The sequence below is a fragment of the Bacillus rossius genome, chromosome 1, assembly GCF_032445375.1.
Source record: "Bacillus rossius redtenbacheri isolate Brsri chromosome 1, Brsri_v3, whole genome shotgun sequence".
Classification (NCBI taxonomy): Eukaryota; Metazoa; Arthropoda; class Insecta; order Phasmatodea; family Bacillidae; genus Bacillus; species Bacillus rossius.
In genome coordinates this window covers 280,058,056-280,085,779 of record NC_086330.1, presented here as the reverse complement: position 1 = coordinate 280,085,779, position 27,724 = coordinate 280,058,056, and the positions used below count along the sequence as shown (strand labels likewise).

The 27,724-nt window shown below is 36.4% G+C and overlaps 2 protein-coding genes and 1 long non-coding RNA gene across 4 annotated transcripts in view; 1 reads left to right on the top strand and 2 right to left on the bottom strand.

The window, feature by feature from the left end:
* Positions 1–1,617: 1,617 nt before the first annotated feature.
* Positions 1,618–18,962, bottom strand: LOC134527644 (V-type proton ATPase subunit E). The gene is made up of 4 exons (XM_063360507.1): positions 18,787–18,962; positions 18,352–18,527; positions 9,048–9,216; positions 1,618–3,102 (listed from the first exon to the last, which is right to left on the bottom strand). The coding sequence occupies exons 1-4, from the start codon at positions 18,817–18,819 to the stop codon at positions 2,800–2,802; spliced, it is 681 nt and encodes a 226-aa protein (XP_063216577.1). The 5' UTR covers positions 18,820–18,962; the 3' UTR covers positions 1,618–2,799.
* Positions 18,963–19,137: 175 nt separating this feature from the next.
* The window catches only part of LOC134527642 (regulator of gene activity), a 56,037-nt gene continuing 47,450 nt past the window's right edge, over positions 19,138–27,724 (top strand). For both annotated transcript variants that reach the window (XM_063360506.1, XM_063360505.1), the window contains exon 1: positions 19,138–19,227. The gene's annotated coding sequence lies outside the window, so the exon portion shown is untranslated. The remainder of the gene's footprint in view (positions 19,228–27,724) is intronic.
* On the bottom strand, positions 23,039–26,860 carry LOC134527643 (uncharacterized). The gene is made up of 2 exons (XR_010074234.1): positions 26,199–26,860; positions 23,039–23,953 (listed from the first exon to the last, which is right to left on the bottom strand). It is a non-coding gene; the product is annotated as an uncharacterized LOC134527643 (long non-coding RNA).

Sequence of the window (27,724 nt, the reverse complement as noted above, 5' to 3'; positions counted from 1 at the left end):
AGTCGATTGTCAGGTATAGCTGAGTACGAACTAATACTGGTAGAACAACCGGGCTCAGTGGGTGTTAGGAGTTCGGGAGTTTCTTCAACTCGATTATCTGCAATAATCTGAAGTGGTTCTGTTACAGATGTAGCATCTACAGATTTTTTGGCTGTACTGTCCTGAACAGATGTAGGGTTAATTTCTGTCAAAGAGGTGGTAGGTCCACTAGCTAAATACCTTTTATATGCCTCTGGATTGCACTTACTATTATAAATTACATTTCTGTTATAGGGGAATATTCCTGCTTTTTCAAATCCACTTTTCAGCAATGCGGGCTGCGTTTCATTCCATATGGTTGTAAGAAGATTGGAAAAGTCAGGTTTGATGATTTTAATCCCTTGCTGATGCCTCTGGTGACAAGCTAACCTTTGATCCCAAGCAGATTTCAAACTCTTAAACACAGTCAAATCCATTGGCTGCAGGATATGACTTGAATGTGGGGGAAACTTTATTATTGTAATATTATTTTTAATAGCACTGTTAATCAAACTGTCATCTATGTGTGTAGTGTGGCCATCAAATATTAACAGAATAGGTCTATGTGGACCACAGAATTTCAAAAAGGTAAGATTACGTTTAGGTTAGGCACATTTAAATTAGATTTCATGATTCTAAACAAAATAAACCAAAATATCAGGAAAATAAAGTTCAAATGAACAACTTTGTTCAGGTAACATTGTTCGGGGCAAGTGTAACCACGACTGGCATATAAAGAGCATTAACCTTAGTTAAATTTATAATGTAATTGAAATCTCTATATAAAAAATAGTTTGTCAACAAAAAACTACTCATTTACCTTAAAAAATAAAAAGATGACAGATCAAATTCTGAACTTGTCACTTAGAGTGAAAATGTAACCTCACTTTCAACCATAAAAATTAATTACCACTTCATGTTAGATTTGGCTATTTATGGTCAACTTTAACAAAGAATAGTATAAATAAACATAAGTTATATGTCGGAAGTACAAACAAAGCTTAATATTTAAAGCATGATAACCAGTGATTACACTAACCCCGTGGTTACACTTACCCCACTTCACCCTAGTACTAACAGTTATGCAAAATCTACCAATTGTTAATGTTTACCCAATTTATTCGTGACCACAACATCCAGCTGCACCAAACTACCGTTCAGACTCAATTATAGATGATGGAATGCTCAGGACTTCCTTGCTAGCTGGTGCAAGCAAGGCAATGCATGCTCATTCCTCCTACGAATTGGAGAATTAAGCTGATTCTCACCGCTAGAGTACACGTTCATAACTGCCATGCCTTAAACATTTTTCTATTTGTGGTAGTCTGAGCACATTTATTTACACACACGTGTGCTGTGATAGGTCTGTGAAGTATCCTTGACTAGCGAGCAAAAATTTTAAATTACAGTGGAAAATGAGCTTGTTTTTCTAGCCAATGCACTTATATCTGTACAATTACATAATTCACTTCATACAAATTAAGTTATGAAGAAGGAATAAAAATAAAATCATTCAAAACAAAACACCTTTTTTTTATTTTTATTTTATTTAAACCACATATTTACAACTAAACACAAACTACAATTGCTTTGTTTCAATTTTTCGAACAGTTCTGATTACAGAATACAGGGTTTTCATGAACAACATTGGTGTATAAGTTGAAACCTTACAGGATAACATTTTTGAAGTTTTTCAGAATCAGTTAACATATCTTACAAATGCTATTTACAAATTTCAGTAAAACAAGAACAAAAAAATAATAATGGTGAATTGGGGTGATTAAGAAAATATTCATAATCTTTTTTTTCTTCACGCATTTATACTTTTTTTTTTCTCAAGCTAACGAGCATACTACATTTGATACTACCAGGCACTAACATCAAAATCCAAGATGTATTTACTTCTGTGACTACCATGCAAACTTTCAAACAATATTCGTATAGTAAGTCACAACCTAAAATAAACACTCTGTTTTCAAGTGTAAAAAAAACCTTTTTAAGTACATAGCAAATGAATTTATTTTAGGTGACTTTGCAAGACTTTATAAATTTGATTTAATATTATTTAGTTAAATTTCAGTATGTTTATCTGGAATGTAGAAGACAGTCTCTAAAAGATTAATTTGGATTCATAACACTGGAATGTGAAGGTGGAAAGCACACTTAGCAAGAACAGTGGGTTGGATTGTAGTTAGTGACTACATGTTTGCACAAAAAGAAAAATGCTAAAAGTGCAATGATTAAAGGGTTTTTGAATCTAATAGTAAATCCGTTTTCACACAACCGGGTCACTACCCTGCTGAACTCTTTCTTGCAGTGACATAACAAATACACGCACCAATGCTGGGGACGGACAGGAAATTAAAACTCTTTTAATCCTGGTCTAGCTTCACCCTAATCAATAATACCACGACCTAACCAAAACATCAGTTACTGGGTTCACAAATATCAGTAGATAAGGCAAAACTTTGATTACGTTACACCAACCGTACAACCCTGTCACAACATTACTAAAGAAACTCATATCTGATCTCAACTGTGTGAATTATTTGTACTAAAGAAAAGGAAATTGCAGACGAATTCCTCTAATAAATAAAATTTCAAACAAGAAAGTTACGAGAAATTTCTGCGCACAACTACACATCAATACAAGTCTGCAGGAAGCCAAGGGTGAACACGACGCTGTCAGCCACAGAGGAGATACATCATCGGACTGTGAGGCAGGGCGGAGCAGGGAGGGGGAGGGGGAGGGGGAAAGGAGGCGAGCGAGGAGGGACGGTCCTACTCGGCGAACTTGCGGTTGGGGTTGCGGCCGAAAAGGGCGTTCCTGATCTCGGGAACCAGCTGCTGGGCGATGAGCTCGAGGCGAGCCTCCAGCGTGTTGCTGATCTTGATGCGAGCGTTCTGCGCAAGCAGCTCCACCCCTCCGGTGGTGTCGGGCGGCAGGAAGGACTCGGAGTCCAGCTTGAGCTTGACGTCCTTGCCCGTGAAGCCCTTGTACTCCTGTGCTGCGGCCGGCAGCACGCCCTGCATGAGGGCGTGGTCGGGCTCTCGCACGCGCAGGGTCACCTCCGCCTCCAGCAGCTGCACACCCCAGAGTGTCCTCCGTGTTTAACACATCTGCATTTCAATAGTTCCTAGCATATACTACGAGTATACAGTTTTAAATTGTTCTTTTATGTGTAGCCTTTGTTGTGTATTACTTAATTTTTTGTTATCATTCATAAACCAATCAAAATATTTTAAGTTTCTAAACACTACTAAACAAATACACCTTATAAACAAATAATAACTATATTAATGTATTTATTTAATATAATGAGCAAGAACCATTAAATTATGGAATCCAAATAATTTGGTATGTGTAATTATAGTACTGTTTAAGAGTAGTTTCCCATTTTGCGTGGTTATGTTAAGTGTAATAGACTAAAAATACAGTTTTGATATTGTGGAGAAATATCTACACAGAAAAATTATATATTTTGATTTTATATTTAACTAAAACCATAGGATGAAATATTTTATATATAACGCATTTTGTCTTTGCAAACTGATAATTCTTGGTAGTAAAATGTATCGCTCTATGAGCACTGCTGTTATGAATTTATTAGCATGGGGAAAAAAAAAACTGTAGACTGAAAGATTTTCTTTTGGAACAGGGGGGCTTGCTTTATTTAGCATTTGACATAAGCGGAAGCGCTTTGTCTTGAAGGAGCTTCACTACTACAATATATTCAATTTAACTACTAAGAAGTTTTCAATAAAAGACAGAAATTATAATTAAGCATTGTGTGTGGCTGGAAGATATATTTATTTTGAGTATGTGCAAGAATATATGCGGGGAAATGAACCTCAAAACACAATAAGTTAACTATTTTAACTGACGATCAGAACTGCTGTGAGTGTTCACCATTAACTGCACTGGAAGTGGAAACCAGTTAAATAAACTATATTTGCATAATCATATGACTTTACTGGTTTTGTGTAATATTAATATGATATCAAGATCAATACGGACCACATGGAAACCCAGCTGTTACTTCAGTTAATCAACTACAGCCTCAGAACAGAGTTCCATAGCCCGAGTGGTCTACCGCAGCTGTTACTTCAGTTAATCAACTACAGCCTCAGAACAGAGTTCCATAGCCCGAGTGGTCTACCGCTGCTGTAGAAGGTTTTTTGGCACTCCGAGTCATCGTATCGTTTCAAATCTTTGGTGGATTCCAGTACTATCACGTGCTGGTGTGGAGAAGGATCCACATAACAGTCATCAACACTAGACGAAAACTATTGTTTCCTAATGTAGGAAATATGATGAACCCCCATTGTAAATGTATGTAAATAAAGTAAATTTTGTTATATTGTTATTTGTGTAGGGTTATAATGTGTTGTGTGTAATTTTGAGTAGTGATATAAGTTCATCAGTTAACATTCAAATGACGTATGTATCATTTTAACTTCAGTTTTAATTATTCATAGTAGATTCTCATTTGTTTTACAGCCTATTTAAAAGCTTTGATTCAACCTTGCATTTTTTCCCCATATACTCAAAGGATACCAGATACCTATTCTTGTAAAGTTATTATTGAATAACATCTTTATCAACTTTGCTAAGCAGAGTAACTTTTGAAATGTTGATATTCAAGTGTTTGAAGAAGAGGATTTTGTAAACTAACTGATACTTAAAGTAAAGATTTCAACACTATTGTATTGGTAACCGTCTCATCAATTGCACTAGTACTACGATAGTATAGCATGTGAATGTTAGCTATATTTAACTAGTACATAATCCCAAATTTTAAATAAGTAATTTCTAACTAAATTTTCTTTTGTGGATAAAATGTCAAGTTCTGTACAGATTGAGACAGAAAATCATACAGCAGTTGTTTTCTGAACAAATTATGTTAACTTCATTTCCTTCTGAGTAAAGTAATTTTGTTGATATTAAATATTTTCAAGGGTCTGCAATGGTGCCCAATTTCTGATAACGTGACTACTACTTTCAATCACTGACAAGATTAACATTTTTCCGGGTGTTTGCTGGTATCACTAAATCTTACTTACTACTTACAGTAGGGGTTAAACACACACTTTCGTGGGTGAGACACTACAATACTAAGAATGGTCAGTTGGGTTAGGTTAGAAATATTTAAAATACTTCAAATGGTTGGTGCAGTTAATATCAGGTATATTACAAATAATGTAATATAATGAGAAGGGTTGGTTCAGTTAGGTAAGCTACAATTAAAATACTTTAAAATAGTGTGAACAGTTAGCTAGGTTGGATCAGCTTCATTAAAATTGGTATAAAATCATTTGAAGGGTTGGTAAAGGAATTAGTAATGAAAAAAATAGCTAATTTAACATAACCAATCATTTATACGATTTCACAGAATTTTTAATGTAGTTACCCTAAACCAGTGGTTCCCAAACTTTTTCAGCTGGCGACCCCCTTTCCTTATAGGAATACCTCCACGGTCTATCGGTCCATGGTGGAGTAAAAAACCATATTTGTATTGTATCCCTTCCTTATGTATATATAATTTACCATCAAATATTGCAAACATATACATGCTTTTATTTAAAATACAGTTTCATTGATAAACAATTTGTGTTCTGATTTGAAAATGGTTGACAAAATATAAGCACTTTGTAGCAAAACAGTTATTTATTTAACAACAGATAATTCGATTTGTTTCGATTTTTCTTATATTTTATGATGGTTTATTCGATGGTTTCTGATAGTTTTAGGATCGAGTCGCGACCCACCGTTTGGGAACCGCTGCCCTAAACAGTAACCACTAGATCTCAAATTTCACACTATTCTTAAAATATTCAACCTAACCTACCTACTAGTTAAAATAGTTAACTACTTGAAGTATCGCATTGTTCCCTAACAGAACTATTCTAGAAAATTTCAGAAATAAAAAAAAGCCTTTTAGAATTCTTAATAATTATTTTCATAAAAGAATCCCTCCTTCAGAATTACCAGATTAAAAGAATGAATAAACAAATATTTGACATCTCATGGAAGTTAAAGACGAGGAGTGGAAGCATTTTGAATGGCGAAGAGATGGAATGCAAAGTGTGAGAAATGGGAGTACCACAAAACTTCTGCCACGACTTCCACTTGAGAAAAATTAGGATCAAAACCCACTTGGGAATTGACCCGTGACCAGGGTGTCTACCCATGTTAGGTCACAGAATTCCTGTACAATTCCCGTACATTCCCGTACACTAATTAAAAAGTTCATGTACATTTACAGCTTAGACTATCACTAAGTAGGATAATAGCAATGTTTAAAAAAAATTGTACAAAAAAATGTTCACAAAAATTTTTTTTACCAAAAACTTGGTTTTCAAGAAAATTTGTCACAGAAAAGTTAGGCCTACCTTTATGTTGATAAAATTTAGCTCATTCTAGGTTACTTTGCACTGCAGCCAAACTTTGCCACATGGCAACTGTAAAATTTTTAACTTTTATCTTGAGAGGCTGTAACCTGTACCAGTTTTGTTGTTATTTTTGTTTCCCATGACTGTATTTTTGGTATATTTAACTTATACTGTTTGTGTATTAACTTATATTTGTTGACGTGTCCTATACCATTTGTACAAATGTCTGTATGGTCAAATGGATGAAAATAAATAAATAAACTACACGCACCCAAAACAATCGTGGCAGCAGCGCTGTTTTAGAAAGATGCATGTGACTCGCATGACCTTGCGCGCGATATGCCACTTGCCAAATGCCAATTTTGCCAACCAAGTTCCTGTCCAACAGAGTACAGTACACCCGCCCCTCGAAGTAACACGGTAATCCATCCAAAGAAAAATGGAGCACTAATCAAAACAGCGCTAATCAAATACGTTTTTAACATAAAAGAGTGCATGGTAAACAAAATAATTGGTTTTACTGCCTTTGAAATATGTATGTTTACTGTACCATACTCTACATTATTCCCGTTTAAAGATTGGTTGTCTGTAAAGTCGGTTTACGGACGATAATTTAACATGGCGTCATAACAAAACATTGATGAAATGATTGCATACTTTTATGAATAAAATTGAATAATTTTCATTTTAATAATAAAGGAATAATAACTTTTCACTTTACAATATAAACAGTTGAGTGGAAGAGAGATAGATGAGGCGCAAGCATACAATGAGCGTAACGGGACACAGCGTAATGGAACAATGTGCGTAACGGAACAATGTGTGCAACGGGACACCGCGTAACGGGACCAATTTTTTTGCGTGCAGCCGGCGTTCATCGATTTATTAGACGTCACGTCAAAAAGTTTTTTTTTTCTGGAAACGAAATGTGCTGTCAACTTCAACTAGCGCAACCTGGCATGCATGAGATGAACTGACCTCGAAAGCTTCTAACCTTTCTCGCAAGATGGAAGTAGTAAACACGCTCCACGGATATATTATCGTAATTTTATTGCTTGTAGAACTCTTAACTAGACATAAGAAAACATGGATCAAAAAACTGAATAACTATTACAGAAAAGGGAAAACTTTTTTTCATTCGTTTTTTCATTAGAATTATACAAGTGCCGAGATTTATTATGTTGCATTGTGTTTGATACAAGAGTCCCGTTGCCATTATGCGCGCGTGTAAATTAAAAAAATTTGTGGACAAAAAAGAACGCTACTTCAAAAATAATTTTAATTAATTGGCGCTAATCGAGCAGCGTTACTTCGAGGGGTGGGTGTATTCTCACATAGAACAGGACTGGCTTGCAGCTGTCGCCGGCCGGCGCAATTAACTTTGTCATACGCGCTTAATTTTTAAACACACGTAATAATGGTCGCTTGTATACAAAAATAATACGACACGGCATATAATATGATTTTTGATTCGTGACCACTGAAATCAGCATAAAATTCTTGCATTATACGCCGGCAAATACGATATATTTTTGCAGGTATGTTGTCTACTTTCTTCCGATGTTCACGAAACGAAAACAATTTTTTAATAAAAAGATTTATCATAAATAACTTCTGCACACACACAAAGATGTATTATTATTATTAATAACCATCCGGACGAACTTTAACAATAACCACACTATACAACACGCAAAAATAAACTGGATGAAAATTTAAGCATGAGCGGGAACGACCATTAACGAACGACCACAGTAACAAAAGAAACTGGGCGAGTCCACTCGCCTAACGCAAGTGGTTATCACGATTCCGCGGCAACTTGTGTTGGTTGATCCCATCGTCTGCATTCAGCACTCAGCAATAAAGCACCAGTATATTGTAGAGTAGCAATAATCACACGATTCACGATTGTGCTGCAATAAAATCTTCGCTTTTTAATATTAATCTATAAATGTTGTTGACGGGCGGGGAAAAATCAAAAGTTCCCGGACATCGGGATAAATTCGCGCACAATCCCCGTATTTTTCCCGGACAGTATAACTCCTGTACAATTCCCGTTTTTCCCGGTCAGTAGACACCCTGGTGACTGCATTCGTGAGAGGAGCCTCCTCTCACTGCTCGACTAAGTTTCTTTGGCATTTTCCTCCCTTTACACAATTACACAAAATGAATGCAAATGTATCTCTGCTTTCAATCCTGTATACTTTCACTTTAACTTATACTTAAAAATACGGAGTAAAGTAAAAACTGAATTCTCATAAAAACACCAAACCAATCATTAAACCATTTATCTTAAAGAAACCCAGATATTTCAATCAACAAGCAACACATTAAAGTGACTCAAACAAAAAAATATATTTCTCATACATGACTTCTGTTATAATTTCATGACCTTTTATAAGATTAGTGCTTATTTCTTTAACACAGGTAACTACTGTGTCTTTTTGCACTTGTGATTTTCTCGACCTTTCGTAATATTTGTGTGTTTAGGGGTACTTTTGAGAGACTAAGATTCAGGAATTCTTTTTTTTTTTGGGAACTTGATAACTTTCATGAATGACCGTTACGAACTTGCCGACTGTGACATTCTGGGGACTGATGACTAAGGGCCGCAGAGGGGCGGCAAGGGCACCCACCTGCAGCAGGCCTTGCACCGTGAGCGACCTGAGGATCTGGGAGTACTGGGTGGGGTTGCGCGTCACCTCCCCGAGCCTCCTCCGTGCTTCGTCCAGCACGTCGCGCACGTGGTCCTCACGCATCTTCAGCACCTTGAGGCGCGCCTGGTTCAGCATGTTGGATGACTGTCTGCAACATCGCCGCGCCGTGTCAGTGCGCGGCAAGCGCAACAAACTAGGGCACAGCTGGCCAACAAGCAACCTGTGCTATCGCTTCGTACGGCTGATCATTTATTAGCATTTTTTCTTATATGTAGAATAAGTATACACCATAATAATGCCTCGATAATCTCACAGAACTATTCAAAAATATTTAACACATTTTTGTACATTAAGCATTGCTTTATGATCATTCTTCTTAGTTTTGATTCATTTATTCATATTTATTGTAAATACTGTTTGTAAGAAAATTTTTGTTTTGTTTTTCATTACATACCCCATATTACCATAATTGGTTACTCAACAGAATAATACGACAATAAAAATTGTTGCAAGACAGTTAATGTTAATTCAAGATATTAAATTACTGTGTTTAAAATTATATCTGGTCCTTGAAAAGAGCGAGGACATACATTGCTGCAATAGGGCGTGTCTCATAGTCATCGAGATCATCATACAGCATGTCCACACAAATCTCTAATACAATTTTAATGACTTACCATCAGGAGCATATACAATATTGTTAATATTTACCGCGGGTTCGTAAAGGATAGCCCAATTAAAGATTTTTATCACACACAGTTTTATTTATTATCACTACTTGTCACTTACAAATAATCTTCTAAATTGGCAGATAATTAATTACACGTAAAGAAATGTCAATTCCCCAGTCACTCGTTTCACACACCTCGCTGGGCCGCACTTCCGGTGCAACTCTCGCCGCAGCACCCCTCGTGGGTCTCCGTCGCCGCACTCCGCCGCCGCCGTCACACCCTTAGCCGAGATCCCACATGACGACTCGCTCGCAACTTCACTCGGGACTCCGCCGCGCCCGCGACTCTATCGCCCGGAAACTCCCGACTCTACTGAACTCACTCACTCCCTGCCCTAGAACCTTCGTCCAAGGACTTCGCCACTTTGCCGCACCCGCGGCACTATCGCCCGGAAACTCCGCCACGGGAGAACTCCCCACTGAACTGAACTCGAAGGTCGGCCCAACCTCCTTATATAGCCCTTGGGTTCCCGTCCAGAACAATCGGGCATGTCTCCGAGATATCGCGCGACCTTCGCCGCCGTGAGTCCTGTCGAAGGACGCGGCGGCTGCTCAAAGAACGCCGATAAACGCAACAAGCATCGGGTTCCCACAAAACGTGCCGATAAACATGTCTGAGTCCTTTTATGTCGCAGTGCGGCCTCTTTTAAGTAACTCGATGTGAGGCAGGTGCGCGCTGCGAAGGTCAGGATGTCGCAAGATAGTATGACACGAGATACCAGGGAGAGGATGCGGGTGGAAGGGGGCGCAGACAGGCCGAACGAGCGCGGCGACGCCAAGCACTGCAGCCAAGTGCGATCGTAACAATATTATATTGGTAGCCTGCTGTTTTCTTTCACATTCTATCCTCTTGTCGGTGGAAATAATAGATTTGTTAGGATTTCAAGGAAAAAGGGGGGGGGGGGGGGGGGGGGATATTTTCTCAACCTCCCTACTTTCCACGATCAATATTACAAATTTCCCACATTATTTTTCTAAATAACATATATTTTGTAATATCTAAAACAAAGAAATTCTATCCTCGTTCAAACAGAACCTTGCCTACACCATTTTATAGTGTGTATTACTATGCATTAAAACACCATCTGAAAAGAAATGCTTTCTCAGTCTGTGTATTAGAAGACCGAAGCATATAATTTTTCCTCAAATAACCATCATTGGAGAAATTTCCATGACCTTTCCAGGATTTCAAGTCAATTCCCTGACCAATTCCTACTTTTGACTTTACAAAATGTGGACACCCAGTTAGAGAAGGTTACACACAACAAATACCAGAGATAGTGGGAAAGGAATAGGCAATGACCTACAGAAATGGACCACCCCGTCATTTGCCTCGATTGATTTCCGAAGAGCACTGGAAATTGAAATCTGGATGGTCAGACTACGAAGAAATCAGGTTTAAACGTCTCTTTGATATCAAGGTCAGGGAGTGAGAATAAATGGGTGCGGGAGACGGGACTACCCGAGACCACCCACCAGCTCCCAGCAGCAGGCATCCATTTCTCCAGCTTACAAAAACAAGAATACCTTGGTGGGGAGGAAAGTTATTTGCCTATTCAACCCCTATGACCCTTTCATTTAGTAGTGAAAAATATTTTTAACTCGTGTCTTGTTTTCCTATGATAGGATAATATTTTGAGTTCATGTCTCATTGTAAAAGTAGAGAAACTACTATATATATATGGGCTGTTTTTGTAACTATTTTATCAGATTCTTATAGTGTTTCAGGTGGCAGAAGACATGTTAATAAAAAAGTGGAAAAAAAAACATTTTAAGTTAAAAGTTTTTTATCATGTATACAAGTTTATCCCTTGATCCTGATGGCATGATCCTGTACATTGTTGCGAACTAGTGTGTGGAAAACTGGGTTCGTAAGGGATAGCCCAATTAAGTTTTATTATAGTTTAATCACTAATATTTACATTAATAAATAATTGTACTTATAAATATCAAATCACAAATCACTGGCACTTAAAGAAAAAAAAAATTCATTCTCAAGTCACTCACTCAGTGTCTGTCAAGTTCCGCAGTTTGCACTCCTCACTGGAGCTAGGCCAACAGTGCTTCGCCCTTTACCTTGCGCTTGTCCACACACACAGTCTCGCGCCACTTGGTCGCACACTCTCGATCTTGTCGCTCCGCGTCGCGCCACTCTCGATGTCGCACTACCCTTCACTCTCGCGGCACTCCGCAGAACTCGTCGCCAAACTGCCGCGGAGGCCGGCATCGCTGCTTAAGTACTTGAGGTGCCTTCCTCAAACCAACGAGAGGTGCTGTGATGTGTCACGTCATCCCGAGCTGACCTCACGCCCGAAACATTGAGAGTAGTGTTGCTTGTTCATGCCACTTCGCGCAGCAGCCCGCGGGATTCCCGAGGCCGCTCAGCGATAGATAACAGCGCCGAGGCAGGATGATGCGCGGGGTGCAGAGAGGGGAGGGGGGTAGCAGCAACCCTTGTAATCCGGCCAGGTGTGCATGGCATGCCTTACATCAGTGGCCGTGAAGGGCCGCCAGCCAGCTCCGAACCTGGCATCACGGTCTGGTCTCTCACGTTCGTAACAATATATTGATTCTGTAGCACATGATTTTTACTGTTTTAATTTAGTACATTGAAAGATCCTGGCTACAAAAAAAAAACTTGTGATGTAACAATGAATTTTGATTTTAAATAAATAAATACGAAAGAAAAAATGTCCACAATACTCCCAGACATAATTTGTTTGTATTATGATACTAGTTTTGTTTTGGCCATCAGTATAAAGGTATAATCTTGGATACGTGATATGGAATAATTACAGTAAAATTTTGTACTACCTAAATTCCTTTTTATGCAAATGTATTTATCACTATTTTTAAACCCTACAGCAACATTAGGTGTATCACTGCACAATTTGATGGATTAAGCCTTTGGCACACTGTGCCGTGCCAATCAACACTGCTTCCCGTACCACTATGAAACTGCTGGTGTCCTGCCAACGAGCTTAGTACAGTAATTGTAAATTAAAGTAAGCAATTGGATATTTTTGTGATGCAAAAATGCATAATAATTACCAAAATATATTTGATTATGCAAATATGTATAAACTTTTGTGGCATTGCAGACCACTGCTTTCCCCTGTTTTATCATGATATTTTTGAGTGTAATATAATATTTTGAAGTAATGTGATATCAGCCGATTGTATGGTTGAAGGTTAATTTATTTCTATTTTATTGACATTAATATTTTTGTAGTAGTTTCTGATATTAAAGATTTAGTTCAGAAAACCTGTTTAGCTATCTCTTTACTGGCTTTCACTTTTGCTAGGTTACTATTTGCATAAACACTTTTTAAGTATTTACCCTGTTTTCTCGCACACGCATAATCGTTGCACCCATATTTTAGGGCATCAAAATTTAGATACAAAAAACTCTTGTGTATCGTTGCATGATGTTTTTGGTCCCGCTATTAGATTCTGAGCGCTTTGTGCAGGTATCTTTTCCGTATAAAACGATGTATTTTAAAGTAAAAATCTAATATTTATTTGGACATTACCACCTACTTATTTAATTAACCGAAATACGAAGTTGTCTGACATGTAAATTTTCTTTTAAAGATGTTTTTAAACGTTATAACCTTTATCTGTTTATCTGCATCGCCGCGGTGTACCGCTTATAAAAATGAAGCCAGCTCTAGTTGGCATCTTTCATGTTTGGTTATGTTGCTTCCCGTATAGAGCACGCACACGTAGTCAAATATCGCCGATTTAAGCTACGCGCACTCTGTTGAGTGCCAAGTTAACTATTTTTGATTGCCCGCATGCTTTCGTGGTAAGTGTGTACTAAGACATTAGTTACGCATTAGTTCACGTCAAATATTCAAGTGGCTTGCGTTCAGGTCACAGAGATTTTTTTCTATTTAAAGTTGAAGAAAGGTTTTTGTTGCATGAATGAATTATTAACATAAATTGCTTGGCGTGCTCTTGTATACTCCACCTTTTTTTAAACGTACTTTCCATGAACGGGTTTTGTTTTATGAATAACTTTACCTAACAAAATTTTTTTTTTCCCCGAATAATCGTTGCACCCCTAATTTTCAAACTTGATTTTAGTATAAAATTTGCGACGATTATGGGAGAAAACACGGTATTCACTTAATTGGCAGATTTCCTCTGCCATAGGAAATGGGAATTCTAACACGTTTACACGCAGGCCAATCAGAAGGAACTTAAGGATTTTCCATGTTTTATATTTTGCAAAGAAGCCTCGTTGCGAGGGTTAGGAAATTTGTACACTGCAGTTGTCAAGAGCTGTGTTGCAATTGGTCTGTGAGGTCCCTCACCTGCCTCTTCCCTGCGTGATGGACGCAACTACATAGCCTCTTTAGTCATTGTTTGAGTGCTGTGCCGACAGGTCGCGCCATTCAGGGCTCACAAAAAACATTTATATGTGATTAGAGGCAGATAGTGTAATGTCTGGGTGCCAGGGCCATATTGCAATAAGTTTGAACCTGTTTTCTTCTGCAAATTTCAAAAGTTTTAATTAGAAAATTGACCTCAGCTGTGCGGCACATGCTCGGGTGGTCTGATCCACCAGAAAGTTAGTTCCCGTTATTTCGTACCTGGGCGCTGCTAGGGAAATTATTTTGTGGAGACACAGGACTGTGAGTAGCGATCTGCAAAAGTGATTGAGTGTTTTCTTTCGTACATGTTTTTTGTCAAGAGAAGAATAAAAGTCTAAATTAATTTCAAACTCTTTTATTTAATTTCAACTAGTAACAGTTTTAAGATTAATTGAATAATCACAAATGAACTTAAACACACAGTAAATATGTACAGTCGCGGTAGATGCCAAAAAAAATGCTAAAAATCTGAAAATACTTTTATTCTGTGCTCTTTCACTTCCTGTTTTCAAATCAACCGGCGGAGGTAAGAAATTCCAAATACTTTAGGAGATATCAAATTTTTAAATTTCATCATATGTAGAGTCGCGGTAGATGCCAAAAAAAATGCTAAAAATCTGAAAATACTTTTATTCTGTGCTCTTTCACTTCCTCTTTTCAAATCAACTGGCGGAGGTAAGAAATTCCAAATACTTTAGGAGATATCGAATTTTTTAATTTTCATCACAATACCTGCGTAGTATGTGGCCATCAGCATTGTTTCTTGTCATAGATAATAAGGTTTCTTGTTTACGAGTATCATGTTTCTTATTGGACAATTTTGTCACGTGACTGTTCCGTGATTGGCCAGTATTCAAATGAACCAATAGGTGATTATTTATTCCGTGATTGGTCAGTATTCAAATGAACCAATACGTGATTATTTATTCATTTATTGTTCAATACGATGTTTAATTAATCGGTCAACTTCTGCCGTGAACGACTACATCATTTCCTTATAGTGGCAAAGGAAATGTACCCGCCTCCAACTTAGGTGAGTTTTTAACGTTTCTAATTTTAAAGTATTATTTTTTTATTTGGATATTGTTGCGCAAGTATTAAGTAAAAAAAATTACGTGAGTTGTTAATGTTCATCATTTGTCCAGGTTTTGTTAGGTCAGGTCAGTTACATTATAAATAATTTAAAACTAAAGAACCATTAAATTAAATTCACATTATTTTTAATGTCCGCTTAGTTTGAAAGTATTTATAATGTAATTGACCTGACCTAATCGACCATTTTATTTATTACGCATTCACTAACACACGTCAAAATAAAAAATGGCGACGTTCGAAGGGTTAAACGGGCGTTGTAATTTGATATCTCATAAAGTATTTAGAATTTCTTATCTCCGCCGGTTGATTTGAAAAGAGGAAGTGAAAGAGCACAGAATAAAAGTGTTTTCGGATTTTTAGCATTTTTTTTGGCATCTACCGCGACTGTACATATTTACCAAACACACAACTACCTCCAACTTCTGATGACATACTTTTTTAAGTGTTTTAAGTATGTGGCAAAAACAGTCCTTGTCTTAGCTGCGCATGATTATGACTTTGCGGAATATTGTTCCCGGCAGCTAGTGTTCAGTTTAATATATTCAATTGTATTTTAATATAAATGAAAATAAAGTAATAATTTGAATGTGTGTGTGATTCGAAACCACACAATTACCAATTTTTATTTATTATTTTAAAGATATGTATTATAAAGCTTTAATACAAACTGGATACGTGATAAACACTGAAATTTCTGAAAGTTATACAAATTTAGTCTCTTCATTCTGCTTAATAGACATTTTTGAAACAAACAGTTAACTGCAAATATCATGAGGTTCTTCTATGCTACCATGAGAGAGACAAAAAGTTCAAGTTGACCATTTTATTCGGACCACGTCCACACCATGGAGAAGGAAATTATAGAGCTGAAAAGGGTAAAACGCAAGGCAGCGAGATGGATGATTATCATGTGGAGGAGAAGAGAAGGTGGAGAGGGGGAGATGCATAGACCATCGGTGAAGATGGAGGAGCTACGGTAGACACACTGCAAAGGAGAAGGAAAGTAAAAAGACTGGTGGAACTGTTTAAGGTGATTAAGGGAGCAATGAGGGATAAAGATTGGAAAATCCAGAGGGAGTGGAGACAAATGGAAAGAGGGAAGCAAGTATTTCTGGTGAGGACAGGGCAGGTGGAATGAGCTTGGGGAAAAGATGCTTGCTATTAGAGAAGGGAAGGACTTGAGAAGGCTTCAGGCATTGGGAGAATAAGGTGGAGGGGCCTTGCCACCGGACGTAAGCCCAATCGCAAGTGTACAAGAGTACACTATTATACCATCAATGTTGTCAGAGTCACGTGGACTGATCAGCGATCAGTGTCTGTCAGACACAATTTAGGATATCACAATTGTAGACAGGTCTTTAACATCCAATTTAAATCACAGTACTGAATGACAGCTAGTCCACATACTCTTGAATTAAAATTAATTCCACGGACACGGCTCTGCCCTGCCGATTTGCTGCAGATCTGCAGTCATAGGCAAGCAGCTTAGCCTATCACATGCCAACTCACCATTGGCACTGTAGACCAGTGACTCACTGTGCTAGGATCTTTAATTTGTACATTGTATTGATTTAGCATGCATGACCTTGATAATTACATTGAATATACATACTAATTTTGGTAAATCTGTATTGTACGGATTAGCGCCAAAAAAAATCGTACAAATATGAAATAACTTTCATTATATGCTATCTTACGTCCTCTTTTCAGAACCGCCTGCGGAGATAAAAAATTCCAATTACTTTTGGAGATATCGAATTTTTTAATATTCATTTTTTGGTGATTTTTTTTAAAAAAAAATTTAAAAATCCGAAAATACCTTTATTCTGTGCTCTTTAACTTCCTCTTTTCATTAAACCCGGCGGAGATCATAAATTCCAAATACTTTAGGAGATACTGAATTTTTTAATTTCCTTTTGTGCACTGCTGCGGCGTTGAGCGGGAAGCCTACGATTCACACATCTTTCTGGACATACCCGAATACTCACGTTGGCAAGCCTTCTTTTCTTAAAATTAGCAAGAAGTAATTAAAAATACTTTAAAACATTGTATATGGTTGGTTATATTAGGTAAGTATAGCTACATTAAAAAAACTGTAAAATCATTTTATGGTTGCTTAGCAAATAACATTTTAATATGTAGCTATCCAGCACTAGGAAACCGTTTACATGATTTCACAGTATTTTTAATGTAGCTATCCTAACCAAATCAACCATCCACAATGTTTTGAAGTATTTATAATGTAGCTAACAACCTAATTGACCATTAGTTTTCATGAGTTGCATATTTATTTACAATAAACAAAAAAAAAAAAAAACCGAAGATGCACGATCGGGCGTTTGCCTCTCGTCTGTTGAAAGGCTTGCCAACGTGAGTATTCGGGTATGTCCAGAAGGATGAGTGAATCGTAGGCTTCCCGCGTTTCACCATTGTTGCTTGTTTACAAGAATGATTTTTTTTTTTTTTCGCGACGTAGTTGAACGACTACATCGCGTAAAAAGAAAATTACGTGAGTTCCTACTGTTCATCCTTTTTCCCGGTTTGTTAGGTCAGGTCAGCTACATTATAAATACTTTAAAACTAAACAACCATTAAAATTAATTTTTATTATTTAAATGACCATTCAGTTTCAAAGTATTTATACTGTAGCTGACCTGACCTAATCTACCTTTGTCCCGTTTTGTTAGGTCAGGTCAGTTACATTATAAATACTTAGAACTATACAAGTAAAATTAATTGATATTATTATTAATTTCCGTTTATTTTGAAGTATTTATCATGTAACTAACCTTACCTAATGGAAAATTTCTGTTATTTAGGCATTCACGCACACACGGCAAAATATAAAATGGCGTCTGTTGAATGATTACATAGGGCTTGTATTGCAAAATAAGAACGGCGATATCTCCAAAAGTAATTGGAATTTTTAATCTCCGCAGGCAGTTTTGAAAATAGGACGTAAAAGAGCATATAATGAAAGTTATTTCATATTTGTACGATTTTTTTTGGCGCTAATCCGTACAATACAGATTTACCCTAATTTTAAATTATTTTTAATAATACTTAAGTTACTACTCACATTTTTTTCTGTAGTTCGACATCCTTCTCCTTCCTTTCAAAATACTCCATGATCTGCAATCTCTGCTGCTGAACGAGACGACCCTTCTCGATGTTGAATTCTTCCTCTGCTTTCGCATCGATTTCTTCTGCTTTTTCGTTGGCCTCTTGCTCAATGAAAGCCATCATGTGCTTTATCTGCAAAAACCATCATCGTACGTTTGGTACCTAATGCAGCTCTTTAAATTTGCAGTATACACTTTCATTTTCCATCGAAACACAAGTACAGCGACAATAAAATGTAGAAATGTATTTATTAGCACTAGAACGTGGATAAGTACATTACTTTAACGAACAATACGCTAACCGTGAGGACTATTTTAATGTTTCGCATAATGGAGTGAACCAGATGGGGTGCTCTAATTTAGTTTGCGAGGCAATAATTCGAAAAACGTACCTGTTTCTGGACATCTGCATCGCTCAGTGCCATTTTGTAGAATTTTTGGAACTGAAACCTTAAAACTTAAATGTATTACAAACTAAAATCACGGACTTTGATGAACGTTGAGGGATACTCCCTTTCCCAAGATCAGACGATGGCAAAGTTGAAGGATCATATGATCGACAAGTACCAACAGAATCAGTTCAAAAATACCCACTTTTTAAAACGAAATTTTTAGTAACATCTTAAAATATTTTAATAGTTATTTCTACAAACAATTTATTTTTATGGTGCAATTATTAAGTGTTGGTATTTTTAAAATATTGTATAATATATGTAAATTTTATAGTCATGTATTTGGTAAACAGTAACTTCAGGATTGCTAATATGGAGGCGAGATTGTGTTACTGTTTGCGTCCGAGAAAAGCATAATAAAAGTGAAATTTTAACACTTGGGTGAGTCTATACTATGCTTTTTTGTAACTCAAATAAATATTTATTATTATTCACTTATTTAGATACATAGTTTCGTCTGCATATCTGGCGTAGCACATCGTTAGTCTTGTGTGTACTGTACTGCACAGTTAGCTAGCTTCATCTTTGTTTTCTGGCCTTCTCAAACTAGAGCACAGATTCCAAACATACTGTAAATTTCCTTCGTAAAATTAGCTGCATTATTATTAAATGTTCATTTAATTAAATCTGTTCATCTTAAGCAGCGCAAACCATAAGGTTGATGTGTTCCTGCATTAGCCCATGCTCTGTGATGAATAGTGATATATTGACAGTTTGTTTCAGTTTTTGAATAACAGAAGAGTTCAACTATTAATCTGCACGCTTAAACGTTATACCAGTTAAGCGATTCATTACTTTCACTTTGACATGCATAATTGAAATGTATGTTTACATAGCGAAACATGACTTTCTTGGTTATGTGTACTTCTAGGATCAATCCTATAATAGAAGTAGATTATTGTTAGTTACAGTTGGAAAGTTTGTAACAGCAGAATAGAACATTCAGCATGTTTGTAAACAAAGGCTATGTTCAAATTGGTCAATTGGTTATTTCGTAATTTGATAGGTAGGTTTCAACACATAATTTATTATTCATTGGCTTTGCACTAAAAACACTTCACTAATTAACATTTTTTTACCATCAAGTTAAAACCAACATCATGAATTAGTAATGTACTTTGCTGAGCTTTGTTTTATACAAAGTATTAAAAGTACAAATTCTGTCAATTCAAACATGGTGAAGAAGAGATTTAACCTTTCTACATATTTTGTTATGTACTTTACTTCTTCAGTAATTAATATTTTTGTGTGTTTGTTTTGTGTGATGGGAATTAGGAGATACCAATTAAAATATTTGGTAAAATTTGGTAGATACTGTTGTATGTCAGCATTAATTATTATGAGCTAAAACTCTATATATGCTATAATTCAGATTTAGTGCCTTTTTTTTTTGACATTTGCTTTAGCGAACATGTAGACTGTGACAGCTAAATATTCTTGGAAAATTAACCAATTAATGTTTGATACATAAAATATAGTCTGGAGCAGAATAAATGTGTTTTTAAGTACTTATGTCATAAAGTTTAGTTTTCAAATTCTGATAGTTCTCTATATCACCTGTCAAAATGAAGTGTAATAACAATATTAATTTTTTTACACTTGGGAACGAGGTATATTGATATATTACCCCAAAAAACTGCTTTTCTCCATATTTAATAGGGTGTTAACCTTTCCATCTTGGATTTGTAAATATTAGCTTTAGCTTAGCAACAAGACTGTATTTAATGTTTGCTGCTCAAGAAACCAGTGGTCCTATGTTTTTACACACTTGTTAAATTCATTGTTTGGGGCTTAGTGTCAATATAGCTTCATATGCAATCACGTGAACAAATCAGTTACATCCTTCTGCAGTTATAAACTGGAGACAGTCAATATCAGATCATATTGTCACGTGCACCTTCAGAGGGGGGAGAGAATCGTAGCTCTTTACATAGAAACAACTCGCTTGGCATCAACTAGTCTTAACTTCATAAAATACTTTACTGTACCTAGGATCATAGGTTCGTCATCCCGTACAGGATGTCTGGTGAGAGCTGAACTAAGGAGATTTTGCAAAATAACATAATACTTAATTAAAATTATTTTATTCTTAAAGTCAAATACTCAACATCATTTTAAAGAACATTTAAATAGCGGGATTACAATTTAAAACAATAATCTCTTTACTTCCTTAACGATTGAACGACCTTACAAGAGAGAGAATGAGAGAACTTCACTAAACACTTCCCTAGTCCTTCCGAATACCTCAAATCATAATTAATACTTAAAATTAAAACAAAGATAAGTCCATACTCACATTTTCCGAAAAGCCTTTCTTGATCGATTACTTTAAAAAAATAACGTAGGGGCCTCTCCTGCCCTTGAAATCCCGAACGAACATTACATTTTAAAAACTATGACGCGTGACCCCTGACGAGGGCCATAGCCTCCGCCCGAAAGCTTGACGACTACATTATGACCTAACTTAAATTAAACGACTCGTGGCCTCTGGCGTCGACCATAGCTTCCGCCCGAAAGCTTGAATTCCTACATCACGAACGAACTAACAACTCGTGACCACAGGTGAGACGCATAGCCTCCGCCTGAGTGAGCCCCGAGTCACCACTCACTTGCGCTTAAATTCGCGCGCCCTGCCGCGCCTACCATAACAAAAGCTCGTTATTGAAGTCAAATTTACTAAACAACTAACTAGAACATCTGGGAAGACTACCCCCCCTCTACCCCAATGTGCAGGCCACACCGCGCGGCTTGTTACGACAGCGCGCCCCAGTAACTGCGGCCCGTGGCTGCGCCAGCGCGCGGCCAAACAAACAAACAAAATTCTGCAAGCCCGCAGCGCGCCGCGCCGGCCCCGTGCCCCAATTACATGGTCACGCCACTTGCGCTGACGAGTGAACAGAGCAGCCAGCCCAGAGTCCCGTCAGTAAAGTCCCTAAATTTGATTTCAACAACCCTGCAAAATTTCAACCCGCGACATAACCCTCCCCTCACAGAGCTCGAGCCCCATCGAGCTACCTCAAAATTACAAATTGTCTTTTTCCATTAAACCATAACTATAAATTCCTCATTTCACAAAAATAATAATTTTCTTAGTTCCTTGCTGTCTGAACATACATCTAGATTCTGCATAAGATTTATTTTAAAACAACAAGTATTCATAAAATTAAATGTAAAACTTTTATCTGGTTTGTTCTCACAGGAACCTTCAGAGGCTCGAGTTCTCAATTCTAAAAAAATTGTTCTGTTAGTGAAGCTCTCTTTACAAATTAAATTACTGTTCTTAGTTTCTCAGTATTCGTTAAACAATGTGCAAATTCTTGATAATTATTATTATATTTTTTTTTTTTTTCGGTTTCTGTTTATTACCATACTTCTTTCGTTCTTCAAAAAAAATTAAGTGTCCGTACAGTGTTTCAATTAATTAAACTCTTATCTCGTGAAGGTTGGTGCAACTCCTCGAAGTCAGTGTTGTCGAGAAGAGTAGCTCCCTGGGCTGGCCATCAGCAAACACCACTCAACTCCAACAGCTACTGGACTGGCTTCCAGGGCAGCTCACAACTTCTCCCCACATCTGCTTCGGAGTTGTGCCATCCTCATCACGAACAGATTACAATTCTGAAACATCATCAACAGGCATTACCATCACGCCTGACAAATACAAAACTAACTACTAAACTGCAATCGATGGGCAAGGATGCAAACACACAAAAAAATAAAATTAATTAATTCAACTGCTAACATAAAGTATCCCACCCTTAGCATAATCTAATCAGGCAAATAATTTGATAGGAAAAACTTAAGGAAGGGAAACATGACCTCCAATAATTTTCCCTAACTCTTGAGTCTTGATCTTCTCTATACAGCAAATAGTCCCCACGAAGTAACTGGGTTGAAGGTCAGTTCACATGACCCACCCATAACCTCTTCTACTCTTCTTTTCTTCTGGGGGCAACCACAATGCCCACCAATCTCTCTCCATGGTGCCGAACCAGCTATCCCATGAGAGTAAACAACGTAGTCAATAGGAGCGCAGAGGGGAAACACCAATCTCTGGCTTGTCGAGTCATAAAACTGCTTTATCTTCTTCTTCTTCTGAGTAAAAATATCTGACTAACCTTGCTTCTATTCTTCCAAACAGTAAAAGTTCATCAGGTATCTTCATGAAAGAAACATTCTAACTAATAATTCTTCATTTTTCTTCTTCTTTATTTCTGTTAGTTGTAATAGAAGGCCATGTTAGGGAGGTTATAGGGAAAAAGAGTGGCCAATTCCCACCCCATCACCCACCTAGATCATGACTAATTAACTTTTAAACTTTCTATTTCAAACAAATAAAAAAAAACATTTTTTTTTTATTCAAACTTTTAAACTATAATTACTTTTACTTCATAACCTCAAAAGCTAATCAATAATTCTAAATGAAATTGTGATTTACTGCATCCTTGTTCCATCCGATCTGTTTGTTTATAACCTTTCTTGTAAAGTATAAAATTTTCAAACATTACTAATTCAAAAAAAAAATTAAATTCTGGTGTCCTTTGAGTTACAATTAACTTTACTATTTCTTAGCTTGAAATAATTTAAGTTTTCAGAACTATTTCATTGTCTAATTCACAACACCTAAAAATCAACTCAAAACAACAAATCATCAAAATCAATAAGATCATCTGACCTACCTATCAGTACTGTGAACTTGAACTGTTCGTACACATTTATAATAAGCTATTGTATTTAAATTCCAACCTAAATAAGGTTTAAAAAAAACTACTAATCCCTCTGTAAATTAAGAAAATTAACTTTAAAAATTAAACTTAAGGTATTAGTTCTTTTTGACAGCTACCACAACTCACTAGTTCCATTACATTACTATAACCTAAAAAGTTCTGTAAATAATGTTTATAACAAAAAAAAACTCCAGTTACTGTCTTCCATAAAAAAAATAAAACTTTACATGACCTTATTAATCTCCACTTGTAAGTCCATGGCTGCCAGCTTTCTCTTCTCTTGAATCTTCAGTCTTGGCTCTTGTTTCAGTGATCTTGTATCTTGTCTCTCGAACTCTTGTCATCTTGTAAACTGGACTGCTGCTCAGCTCATCTTAAGGAATCTGTAACAGTTTCAAAAATACATGTTAATTTAAATTACATAATTCCTGTTCTTTGGTCCTAAAAAAAAATTGTATTATTAGTACACATTACCCTGAAACAACATTATTATTCATTGTTTATTACTTAAAAAAAAATGCTTTACCATAAAATCCTTTTTTGTTCTTTTCATTAGGCCTATTTATTTTCCTTCTTCTTAATTAAATTCTGCTTCAAATGTTAATCCTAACTTAAGACCTACCATCTATTTATTATTCATTACCTACATTATTTATGTTACCCTAAAATTCCCATAAGTTTCTAATACTTCCTATCAAAGACATTCTCTCTCAAAAAAAATTTACTTATGACTCTTAACTTAACAAACTTAAAAAAAACTTTTACACTAGACTTAACTTATTATTCATTCTTAGTTACTAAATTTCTATATGTAAACTTTAGTACTTACAAACAAAAACTGCCTATTTCTCTCTACCTCTTAATCTCTTTCAATTATTACAATAATAATGTTACCTTGCATCTTTAAACTTTCTTCTTTTCAATTAAATTAGACATCTCATAACAATAAAAATTCTGCCTATACTCTTCTTATGGGTGTACAACCCAACAACAAAATTTCAAATTCTCAAGTTTCCTTATATTTAAATTATGCAATACAAATAACCTCTGTGGTGCCTGTACCCTTTTAGGCCTACCACCTTCTCCTCTCACAGCATGACAACTCTTATTCCTCGGGGTCTGTATTCACTGTTACAAATCAAATATCTCAAAAAAATTAAAAACAAATTTATTATTTTAAGAAAACAAAAATTTACATTGAATTTACTATGGAGCCTGGAAATCTTAATGTCTCACAGCAGCTAACATGACTAAATCCCATGGAACCCCAGGTTTACATAACCTGTGCCCAAAAATTTAAGCATACCAGGCTTTCTCTGCACTGGTTTTACAGCATCACACACTATTTAGGGCCCCTGATCTGCCATCAGTCCCAAGGAGTTTTCCCACAACCCCTCTCTACACAAGCGCCTACCGCATTCCTCTCAATTGGCTATCGGTTTTACGGCATTCTTTTGGGATCCGACCATCAAGTTAGGGCTAATCGAACACTAAACCTCCATACTTCCAAACTAATGTAAATCAATTAAATTTTCTCTGTAAATTCTAAAAATCAAAAAAAAAATTATTCCAACATGCCAAAGAAACTTCCAAAAAAAATTCATAATCTTATCTTCAAACCATTAAAATAAAAATAAATAGATTACTCTGTTTTCTCCTTAATAACTGTAAACTGTCAACAAATATCATGTCGTAAATTTTAACTATGCTTACTGACTCTTAATCATAAAATCTCATTTGTCCTAATTAATAAACAACCGATTTCCTTAAAATCTCACTGTATCTCTCACACTCAAACTTCACTGGCTGAATATCTCAATAAATTCAAAAACAATTATCTAAACTCTTAAAGAAACTCCTCCCCAATTATTCAAATTACTTCACCTTATTTTATTTCATTACTTAAAACACCTTACTCAAAAAAAATTAATTAATTATCTAGCTATCTTCCATTATTATTTATTTACCGAACAAAACTTTCTCCTAAATTAATTTAGTAAAATTCAATTTCACATTAGGCAAGTACACTAACTCTCTACAGCAATGTTTCTCATTTCCCTCCTTCCTAACTGAATCCAATCTTACTTAACCTCCAGGGAATTTACCTCACAAAATAACCAAAAATTTCACTGTAGTGCCTATCTGCTATAGGCCCACTACACAGCAAGGGACTCTAACCCCACCAACAAACTTCATTGAAATGGTACCCTATCCCATACAGGATAGCCACTTCGGTACTACCATGGGGAACTCCTGCCCCAAACTACTCACAACTCTCAGGATTCTCCTGACCCTTAATTCCGTAGTCAGCCCATCTCCTATGGTCTGCGCTACAATTCCCTTTCTTCCCAGGGACACAACGCCTCACCTTAGGGTCCCTCGCCCTAATGAAAACATTAATTTTGTCTCTCTGTTCCCTTGGAGTAAATTCCCTCTACACACAAAAACTATCCTTCCCACTTTTCTCAATGCTTATCGATTTTATAGTGTACCTCCTTAATAATGTTTACAAATCCCAAAAAAATATTTTTAAAACCGAGGTAGAATTTAACTAACAAAAACATAAACAACTTACAACGAAACACTTCTAGCCTATACATCATACACTTCTTAAAATAAATTACTTACATACTGAAAGTTCCTCTTCTCCTAAAACACACTTAAATTTAAATTTATTTAACCAATAGTCTATTTTCTTATCGCTAAGTTACCGTACAGCTGATCAAAACAAGGTCACGGCCTGTCCACGTCTCCGTATGAGCCCGTGACGTCACCGAATTCCATCAGGTGCGCCAACCCTCGTTTGCGGTTCCTCCGTTCTCCGCTAGGTCTCAGCACCTCCCCGTCACGTGTTCACTCTGCCACGTCCACTGACGTGTCGTTCTGAAACAACTCTCAACATTTTTCTAATTAAAACAAACATCACTATAAATTCTATAACTCTCTTTTACATAAACTCTCGTTTTCTCTTTAATTCCTTTCTAACGTTTATCCTTCCCTCGACTGATTTAATTCGTACGTCTCGTCTCCTACGCGCACGAAAACAAAACAAACTTCTCTTGAAAATAATTCCTATTTACGACAAAAAAACTTTATTTTAAATTATAATTCTCTTAACCTACAATCTTAAAATGAACTTCAATTAAATTAAACCACTTGCATTATCTCTAATAAGCATTTAACTTATAACGTATTCTCCTCACGTAATAATCCCCGATATAAATCTACAATAAATTCAACGACTTAAAACAACTTATCACTATAAACTTTATCCTTACAAGTATCCTCAAATAAACATCTGTTACGTCAAAAAAAAAATCTCAAAGACTTCCTCCACTATAGACTAAAATTCCGTAATCCTCTCCTCAAGTAAACTCTTAATAACCTGCTATCAGAAGCTGAAACTAACTTAATAATAAACATAAAAATCTACCTCTCTCTCTCTCCAGAAATAGAACCTATCCGGCGAACTCTACCATTTCCGCCACGTGCACCTACCCGGCGCCTCCACCATTTCTGTCACGTGCACCTTCAGAGGGGGGAGAGAATCGTAGCTCTTTACATAGAAACAACTCGCTTGGCATCAACTAGTCTTAACTTCATAAAATACTTTACTGTACCTAGGATCATAGGTTCGTCATCCCGTACAGGATGTCTGGTGAGAGCTGAACTAAGGAGATTTTGCAAAATAACATAATACTTAATTAAAATTATTTTATTCTTAAAGTCAAATACTCAACATCATTTTAAAGAACATTTAAATAGCGGGATTACAATTTAAAACAATAATCTCTTTACTTCCTTAACGATTGAACGACCTTACAAGAGAGAGAATGAGAGAACTTCACTAAACACTTCCCTAGTCCTTCCGAATACCTCAAATCATAATTAATACTTAAAATTAAAACAAAGGTAAGTCCATACTCACATTTTCCGAAAAGCCTTTCTTGATCGATTACTTTAAAAAAATAACGTAGGGGCCTCTCCTGCCCTTGAAATCCCGAACGAACATTACATTTTAAAAACTATGACGCGTGACCCCTGACGAGGGCCATAGCCTCCGCCCGAAAGCTTGACGACTACATTATGACCTAACTTAAATTAAACGACTCGTGGCCTCTGGCGTCGACCATAGCTTCCGCCCGAAAGCTTGA

Coding starts and splice junctions, on each gene's coding strand:
- LOC134527644 (XM_063360507.1), bottom strand. CDS start 18,819: ATGGCACTGAGCGATGCAGATGTCCAGAAACAG. Junction 18,528..18,786: donor ATGCAGATGTCCAGAAACAG/GTACGTTTTTCG, acceptor TGGTTTTTGCAG/ATAAAGCACATGATGGCTTT. Junction 9,217..18,351: donor GTCGAACTACAGAAAAAAAT/GTGAGTAGTAAC, acceptor GCGATGTTGCAG/ACAGTCATCCAACATGCTGA.